The following is a 9,903-nucleotide window of genomic DNA, read 5'->3' as shown; positions in this document are numbered from 1 at the left end:
ATCTTTACTGACAGTTTGTTCCATATGGCATAAATAATCTCAAACCAGTAAGCGTTTATCAAAGAAAACGATCCTAAACGCACGAAATTTATGGTTTAAGGAAGGAAGGAATTATGAAGCTCATCATAGATAGTTTTGGCTTTCTTCAAGACACCCTAACTTGACGAGAAATAAAGCTTTCTTTGTAACAACCAGACTTAATAAATTAAAATTTGAGATGCGTTATAAAATACAGTTCAACAATGTTATTAGAGGGCATCACATATACAAGGATGACTGGACACCAAAGGTTGGAGAGAACTTGAAGCGAAGAAGGACACACGTGAAGAGTCGGTTGCAAATGACAAGTACGCTATAGGGCTGTACAAAGAAAATAAGCTTGTGGGACACATTCCCATTGAAATTTCAAGTTTGATATACCTCTTTTTGAATGAATCAACTGAGAATCGTATTGAAGGAATGGTTATTGGAAAAAGAATGCGAGAGGTTGGTCTGGTTGTTCCAGTAGAATACACTGCATTAACTACAGACAAAATGTCGGCAACAATACTTGTACCAGAATTAAAAAAGAGAAAAAAAAATACAAACATTTTAATCTAGAGATTTTAATTATTGAACACCCATGTTGTAAGAAATCATTATTTACAAAGGAAAATAGCATTACAAGCGAAATTAGCTATATTAAAGATTTTTTATCTATTTCCCAAATCAGCGCCCCTTTTAAATTTCTACGTGAAATAAGTTTGTGAAAAGACATTCTACAGCTCTATCAAGCTTCATTACAAGCTCGTGAGCTTGTATTAAAACGCAAATGTGTCCCACAAGAATGGAATTTTTTGCCTCTCTGAGCACCGAAACGGGAGTAGTCGTGTGTTCGAATCTCATCTTGGTAATTATTTTTACTTTTTTTTTTTTTGCTGTTATATAAGATAAGTGTTCAAAATCATTTTTTAACTAACTGGTAAAGTAAAAGTGTCTCCATCAAAGTTTACAAAGGTGAATGTAAGCAGACTTAAGGTCTCCCAAATGCCTGGAAAGTAGTCTGCAAAATTTCCACAACATTACGTAAGAGAGAAACGAAGACAACCATCAACTCTCTGCATTCCTCTTCTGGGCTTCAAATTCGAGGAGTTTTCCGTTCAAAAAGATATCACAAATCAATTTTGAAAAAATAACTGCATAGTGCGTAACAACTATTATAGCCTATCTGAATAGCATAATATGTCGTTTCTAACTTCGTAACAGAAATCACAATCTGATTGACAGCTTTTTGTAAACTTTATTCGCGAGGTTGTTTACGTATATCATACGTCTTGTTACATTAAAATTAGATATAATAGAGTTAAAACAAAAGTTGCTTAAATGAGTTATATTGTTTACTGTTTATAGAATATGGAATTAAATATAAATATAGTTAACTCCCGGTAACTCTAACCTCTAAGGTACCAAGGAAAATAGTTCGACTTAACAAATGTTCGAGTTAAACAAAGTGTTCGTCGAATTTAGTCTTAAATGAGATAATAGATTGAGTTAAAGCGCTTTTTTTAAGAGATGGGGCAACAGTTACCGGAGAAAGGTACAATCTTTTTTATGGCAAGTGCGTGCAGGTCCCTTGTAAATTGAAATAAGCCTCGGAGGGATAAGGGGGGGGGAGGGGGTTGGGTGGAATGGGTCGAGTTAACGAATATTTGAGTTACTGAAAATTCGAGTTAACCGTAACTTTTATAGGGAAGTATTAACGAAAGTTCAAGGGACCCAAGAAAATGGTTTGAGATAATGAAACTTCGAGTTATCCGGTGTTCGCGGGAGCTAACTGCTTAAAATTACCTGCAGTGATATTTCTTCTCTGCACATCCAAATGATTGAAAAACTGCGAATGTCAAGTTGTCTATGTGTGTGTACCCGCAAACTACAAATATCTAAATGTAAAAGCGATTTGATTGGAAGAAAACTTTGTCATGCATGACCGTCTTATTGTAGGATATCAGAAATCTACATAAGAAACCGGGAAAAACCGTATTTTTTGTACTTTCATTTTAGTAAATAACTTATTTACATTGTCGCAGATCAAAATGAAATGTGTTGTTGCATATTCTCTACTTTCGTATTCGTTGTTTACTTTGGCTATGTGCTTGTCTTCGTCGTAATAATAACAAAATAATTCATGTTTTTGTTACTTAAATATCAATCACGCTTTATCGATCTAGATATCAATGTATTTTTTTACCTTTGTACAGGGTGATCACAAGACAGTTAAAAGTTAAAGAACAAAGAGCGAGGAACGGCGCCAAAAGGAGAAAAGTGGAGGTAGGGTGGTGGGGTGGCCTTCTTTTCTAAGGTAACAAGAACATTTTGTAAATCCTGGAAACTGCCTGCGAGCTAATTTTTAGGGAAAAGTCTGATAAGTTCTTTATATGGAAAAAAAAATACCACGTAATCTATAAAGTTATTTTGTTAATTATAATAATTAAAGGAAAGGAGTATTTTTTTTTCATTTTTTGAATTTACTGCAGGTCTGTACAAATTGGTTCCATTAGCAAATGATCAAGTCATCCAGGATGAATAATTTCGTCTCCAGAGCTTTTTTACTTCCACCGGGGAAAAAATAAGGAGCCCAGGAAACCAAATTGTGGGATTACTAGATTTACCGGATTTTGTCTACAATGATAACCTCGTATAATAGAGTTTCATCATAGCAAATGTAAGGTGCTTATAACAATTCATAGAAATTCTTTTTGTTTTGCGAAAACAACGCAGAAAGTTTTTTTAAAAAACTCTACTTCGTCGTTAAACCACCTTTCCACCAGCTTCTTACTCGTATGAAGTTGTGTCGCTACTGATGTTCTGGTAACGAAGATAGGCAGATCAACTGTAAGTGGCAAGTGGAAACTAACCTCTTCGATAAGTACACAAATTGTTTACACTTGCTAGACTGTGCTCACAAAGTTTGTCTCAATTTACTCAGATGGCCAACGTGAAATCGTTCCAGTTTTGTTTGCTTAAGCAAGTATAAGAAAGTCTGGGGAAACATTTCAAAATTTAAAACGGGACAACATACGAAACTGCATAAGGGAAAGTAACATTATGGTAACTGATATGATTTCTAATCACAAATCAAAAATATTGGCATTAAAATTCTTTTTTATATATATTACTTTCCTTTAGATTTCGTTCATCCTCTTGTTGTGCGCCATTTGCAGTGCTGTAAGTAAAAATATCCAATTGTTAAAAATTAAATCCTTTTCGGATATAGTTCCTTTTGTGTACAAAATCCTCGCTCGTTCCTCGGTTACCCACATGCTGATTAAACGAGCACAATTTGAAATTATATTTCCGTAAGTCTTTAGCCGGTGGAAAATCCATTGGAATTCGCCCACCGCACAAAATCGTTAAAAATATATCGCATTTGTTATTTGTGGCTTGAAGATTTTGTTCGTGGTTTAATATGACCCGGTTTTGACCAACAGATGGCTATTATTGTAGAGATGAGCTAAAAGTCGCCAGTCAAACAATTTTAGAATGAGTTTAAGCCAAAAACTTTAAGCTGCCCTGCAGGTGCTAACTGACATTGATATTATAAAGCAGTATTCTTGATTCTCTATTTTACTAAAACAAATTTTAATTCTGGTTATACGTTCAAATATCTAATACTGCACTATTGGTTAAACAGTTTTATATTGCAAAGCCGCGTTAAAGGCCTCCGCTGAGCGTTCTTTCGTTCCCAGGATTTTTGTTGTATATATAACCGAAAAACGGAACAAAAGTACTTTCGTTTTGCTGCTTATTAAAAACAGGACAAAGAGCCTTGGGAACGAGGTTTGGGCTCGTTTTTGTGAGAATTTGACCTCTGCCTAACACACTCCAATAACAGTCAAAGTTAAGGTAATTCCTCTTAGCGGAATTTTTTGTTTCGTTTTTTAAAACGATTTTGTATTTTAAACAGATTGGCAGCAAGTACGACATTAACTTTATCGAGAATGGAAAACAGTATAGGGAGAAATTATCAATTGACAAAACGAAGAGCATAATAACGTATGATGTGCCAACTCATGCTGGCATTGAAGGAGCCAAATACTTGACTGATTACAATCTAGTATGTCCTAGTTAGCAATTAATCTTTAATTCATAAACAAGTATAAAGATAAGGCGACTATAACGTTTTGTACAGGGCTTTAACGTGATGAAAGTTGATAGTGAAAAGAAATGTTTTGCTTGGAAAATTTCTGCTACTGATGGATCGCCTGCAGCTGTTGAAGCTGGACTAAAAAAGGTATACTTCATGTTCTTTTGTTACTCGGCTGCACTTGGCCAAATACAACTGCATTAAAGAGTAAAGAAAAATTAGAAATGGTACGTCTAGATGTGCCGTTTTTGGGGGGTATGAACAACCAGTAGGCCATAGAAGCCTGATTTAAATTAGGTTAGTCTGAATTTCTATTTTTAGTTGAAGGGGATGTTTCCTGAAACAAAGTACTCAGTGGAAAACCTCAAAATGTTGCAACTGCATGTGATTGAAAAAAAGAATTTGTCTCCAGAATTACTAAACTTTTGTGGCAATTATACTGTTGTCAAAGTTGGAATGTTTACAAAACATGGGATGGAAAAGTTTGCCGCGTCACAAGCAAAATGTAAGAAGCTTAACTAAGATTTACTTAAGGGCTCACTGATTATTTTGCGATTTTCTACGCATGCGCGGTCACTAAGAAGATTTTCAGGCAAATTCTTCATAGCAACTTCGATCTTGTTCCTGCCTCCTTGAAACAGCATCTTGTTTTACAAAAGTTTCGGCGATGAAATCAGCTTAATACAAGGAAAAATATAATTGATTTATGATTAAAATGAAAAGAGTTAATAAAACGATTTAAAAAACAGATAATGTGGACAAGGTTGGTTTAAGATGAAAATACTTTCGTCATAGTTCTGAAGGTTAGGGAAAATTTCATTTCTATAAAAAAAATTGTCAACGTAAGTAACGTGAAATAGGAGAACACGCCAAAATAGCCATGTCCTGTTTACCCCCTACCTTGTTATTTAAGCATTGATCACCGGACGAAGCAAACGACGGATAATAGATGTTAAGAAATTTTTGCTGTGTGATAACGACAACGCTTACAAGGAAGTGACAAAATGTTATGATGGTCACGGAAAAGAGATTGGAACACTGGCAGCAACTTGTCAATTTCTCACAAGAAGACACTGTGTGTACTCTGTCTCCTGTCAGATCAAGGGACAGGGATTTGCGTGTCCAGATCCACTGCACAGATTTACAATACTGCATTGTTGCAATTACAAGTGTAACTTATTTAGCGGCTAATAAATAATCAAGAGTGCCCATTGACTTTTTCCTTTTTCTATCATAACGTCGAGACACGTCATATTATATATCACTTTTCACATTAAATTGTCACAAAATTTAACTTTAAAAGTATTCACAAAAATAGAGGGATGTCGTTTTATTTCATTCATTTATATTTTTAGTACTATCAACAACCCGGATCATGCGCCGTTCTGGCATTAATAAAGAATTTATTCTGTGTTTATACAGCGGCATGAAAATATTGAAAACGTGTTTCAACAGAGGTGCAACAATAAATATCAACTGTTGAATATTGCACACGGTTTCTTATAGAAATACTGGTACCTTGTACTACTGGTACCCCGACCGAGCTTGCGAGGTCGGTGCAATGACTGAGGGCGATATTTTCGGTACAGCACGGGGTAATCGGTTATTATTGTATTTGTTAACCGTCTAAGTTAGATAAGAATAAAAAATAAGAATTTTAGTTTAGTGTTCTTATAATAATATAATTCACTAGCACTACTTTTGTTAACACTCGAGGTCAAAATTCGAAACAGTCCTGTATAAAAGCAAACATTTTATTTGAATTCGAAAGTCCCTATGGAATAAAACTTTGTAAACAAAACATTACGATGGCTGACAGGTACAGAATAATGTGTAAAGTTGAATGCGCAGCTAAAATATAGTTACAACGAATATTGAAGTAATTTTTATAACTAGCTAGCTAGGCAAGAATAACGGGCTTCAACGAGTTTTATATTGACTCGGTAACCACAAAGCTGAAGGAACGAATCTGAAAATGAGAGGAGATGTATTTTTTATGATTCCATCGCCCTGTATTTAGTATTTTTGATAAAACTAGATATCAGATCATCGCTTTTTTATGGACAATGTAGCTAGTTAACTAGCCATGTTGAAAAAGCATCCAGACGAAATGTTGCTGAAACTGGTTATTTTAACTGTTAAACTTGACATTGTTTTGTTTATATCCCATGAAAATGTTTTTATCGATAAATGTATTGTAGGAGTTAGATATATAATCATTTCCAATGCTTCTTTAATATTTTTTTTCGTGCTTGTTTACATTTTAAGCTACCGTTTTTCTTGACGACGGGCAATACCGCAATATATCGGCCCGTCGTCGAGAGCGCTAAGCCAATCAGAATGCCTAAAAACCCGTATTGCCCGCTTGAAAAATCCAGACGGTTAACAATAACCCTATAATAACTGTTTATGAGGGCAATAGCGGAGAATATTGACCGACGTCAAAGTATTGACCGAGCTTGCGAGGGCAATATGTGATAGAGGTCAATATTCGAAGGTATAGCCCGAAATAAACAGTTATTATATGGATTATTATCCGGGTACTGCATTTTACGACAAAATATAACATTATAAGCAGGATGTAGAAACCATGTCTTTATAGAAACTATTCCCATTTTAAATCGAAGATCGTGTAAACATTACAGGTTTTTATTGTAGCTACAACATAGAATTCTTTAAAAGATAAAAGTAAGTTTCACTTCTGTTTCGCGTTTTGTTTACTTTTTTCCGTATTTATTTACATTTAATGCTATTATTAAATTATACATTTAAACTTTAAATACGGTTGCTATGGTAGCGGGCAATACCGTGGAATATTGCCCGCTATGACGTAAGTTCTAACCAATCACATTGCACGATTTTCGAAAATATCGATGTCGCCTTTTTACCCGGGTAATAATCTCTTTAATAATAGCCGTCGTCTGTCTGTGTGTCTGCAAAAGCGGCGTCCCGTAACGGAAACACGAAATTTTTAAAATGTGCACGAATATCAAATGTGATATATTTTTATCCACTTTGTTGCAACGGTTAAATTTAAAGAACGAGCGAACGCGACGGGCGACCCCGTGGATTTTTCCACGGGTTAACGACTAGTCTCTGTAATAATAGCCGTATTCCGTCTGTCTGTCTGTTCAAAAGGGTTACCTATATTCCTTTGATCTTTCCGCGATTTTAAGAAACCAGGAGGTTGTTTAATCGCAAATCAAATTATTGATTAAAATAAATTCTAAAAATTAAATTATTTCTTTAATTAATTGAATTTATTACCATAAGTAAGAACAATAAATTTAGTGATAAAAAGAAATGCATTATTTTAATACGCCATTTTTAATAATAATTACCCCCGTGACCTCAATCGCCGTTTTCGCTCAAGAGCTACAGAAAAAAAATGGGAGAGTTTACTGATAGTTTTACTGACTTTGTTTTGACCGCTCGCACATAATACACCAATCAAAACGCTTGATTGTTTGAAAAACCAATCCAAGATTTTCGCGGCCTGGGCATGCCGACGAAGAAACATGAGGACCGAAACATGATGGCCATTTTAGTTTTTAAAGTAATGGTGTTCAGTTCAGTGCTGTTTGCAAGTCTGTTTCACCTTTGTGTCTTCTATAAGCTTTTTATTTTCGTAATATTGTTTTTTGTATGTTCTAAAATGTTAAGATAATTATTTTGTCATGTTTTTAGTCACGTACAGATCTTAAACGCACCAGTTTTAGGATTTTTGGCTAGGAACGAAGATTTTGGAGTCTAGCTAGCTACTTATTACTACTCTGTATGGTATAAGAGCTTTTTATCCTACCCACCATTTATTTTTGTGTTGATACTGTCGCCATTTAGCTAGCTCCTATCTTTGGCTAAAAAGTGAGAGTATAAAAATGCAGTTTGGCTACAACAATATTCTTTAACACTAAGTGTTATGCTATAAATGCAGTTAGCTAGGTAGCTACATCTTTTATTATTTTTTCCTGAAAACTTTTTGTGCAAATAAAATGACTGACAGATTATTTTAGCTGAACCGATAATGAGCTGTTTCCTGTGTTTTCATTAAAACCGAAGTTTTTTTGGAAAGGGCTATTACACCTATACACCTGTTCAACTCTGTTTAACTATAATAAGCGGTTAGCCCTGTGTTAACAACAGACTGTTGTTTTTGGTAAAGGCTGTTACGCCTATGCGCATTTACAACGTGGCTTACCTGTACTAAGGGGTCAACCAAATGTGACAATTCATTTTTAATTTTTCTCAGTAATCACACCTGTACGGATGTGCAACAATGTTTACCTGGACTAACCGCTCAGCCCTGTTGTGTTTTTTTAAACAGAGTCGGTGAGAAAATTTTTTCTAAAGTCGTATTATTCCTAGACGCCTATGCAACACGGTTTAACTGTAATAAGCGCTTAGCCCAGTGTCACGGTAAATTTTTTAACTTTCACAAAAACTTATATTGACTGATTGTTTTTGCTATGATGGAGTAACAACGGTTTGTAAACTCTGTTTTTATTTCAGCTATCGTTGCAGAGAATATTTTGTGAAAAATATGTTACAGTTGCAAGACTAGAATGGTGTATGCGATTCACTTAATTTACGGCATACTGTATACCTGTACTAAAGAGCTCCACCTGATCGTGTGGCACAGTTTACGGCTCTTATTAAGCGCTCCACAGAGTGTTCAACGTCAGGTCACACATTGACTTTGGCTTACCCCAGCGTTTCGACGCCGGGTTTCCCGGCTATCTTTTTAATAATAGCCGTCGTCTGTCTGTTTGTGTGTCCGCGAAAGCCGTGTTCCGTAACAGAAACACGAAATTTTTAAAATGCGCATTAATACCAAATGCGATATATTTCTATCCACTTTGTTGCAATGGGTTAATTTAAAGGACGGGCGACTCCGTGGATTTTTTCACGGGCTAGCCGTCGTCTGTCTGTCTGTGTGTCCGCGAAAGCCGTGTCCAGTGGCGTAAACACGAAATGTGATATATAAAGGACGGGCGACCCCGTAGATTTTTCCACGGGCTTAACGACTAGTCTCTATAATAATAGCCGTCGTCTGTCTGTTCGTGCGTCAAAAGCGACTTGTGTTAACCACGCACGAAATACAAAATATCGGGCCCCCACCGATCTTTCCGCGATTTTAAGAAACCAGGAGGTTGTTTAATCGCAAATCAAATTATTGATTAAAATAAATTCTAAAAATTAAATTATTTCTTTAATTAATTGAATTTATTACCATAAGTAAGAACAATAAATTTAGTGATAAAAAGAAATGCATTATTTTAATACGCCATTTTTAATAATAATTACCCCCGTGACCTCAATCGCCGTTTTCGCTCAAGAGCTACAGAAAACAAATGGGAGAGTTTACTGATAGTTTTACTGACTTTGTTTTGACCGCTCGCACATAATACACCAATCAAAACGCTTGATTGTTTGAAAAACCAATCCAAGATTTTCGCGGCCTGGGCATGCCGACGAAGAAACATGAGGACCGAAACATGATGGCCATTTTAGTTTTTAAAGTAATGGTGTTCAGTTCAGTGCTGTTTGCAAGTCTGTTTCACCTTTGTGTCTTCTATAAGCTTTTTATTTTCGTAATATTGTTTTTTGTATGTTCTAAAATGTTAAGATAATTATTTTGTCATGTTTTTAGTCACGTACAGATCTTAAACGCACCAGTTTTAGGATTTTTGGCTAGGAACGAAGATTTTGGAGTCTAGCTAGCTACTTATTACTACTCTGTATGGTATAAGAGCTTTTTATCCTACCCACCATTTATTTTT

General features: G+C 35.3%; 1 protein-coding gene across 1 annotated transcript; it reads left to right on the top strand.

Moving 5' to 3' along the window:
- Window positions 1–2,187: 2,187 nt before the first annotated feature.
- LOC130636025 (uncharacterized) lies at window positions 2,188–5,330 on the top strand. The gene is made up of 6 exons (XM_057445603.1): window positions 2,188–2,307; window positions 3,166–3,204; window positions 3,944–4,093; window positions 4,169–4,270; window positions 4,445–4,628; window positions 5,037–5,330. Exons 4-6 carry the CDS (start codon window positions 4,181–4,183, stop codon window positions 5,312–5,314), a joined length of 552 nt encoding a protein of 183 aa, XP_057301586.1. The 5' UTR covers window positions 2,188–2,307; window positions 3,166–3,204; window positions 3,944–4,093; window positions 4,169–4,180; the 3' UTR covers window positions 5,315–5,330.
- The last annotated feature ends 4,573 nt before the right edge of the window (window positions 5,331–9,903 follow it).

This window comes from Hydractinia symbiolongicarpus, chromosome 3, assembly GCF_029227915.1.
Source record: "Hydractinia symbiolongicarpus strain clone_291-10 chromosome 3, HSymV2.1, whole genome shotgun sequence".
NCBI lineage: Eukaryota > Metazoa > Cnidaria > Hydrozoa > Anthoathecata > Hydractiniidae > Hydractinia > Hydractinia symbiolongicarpus.
Note: the sequence above shows the minus strand (reverse complement) of the source record. Positions and strands in the feature narration are given on the sequence as shown.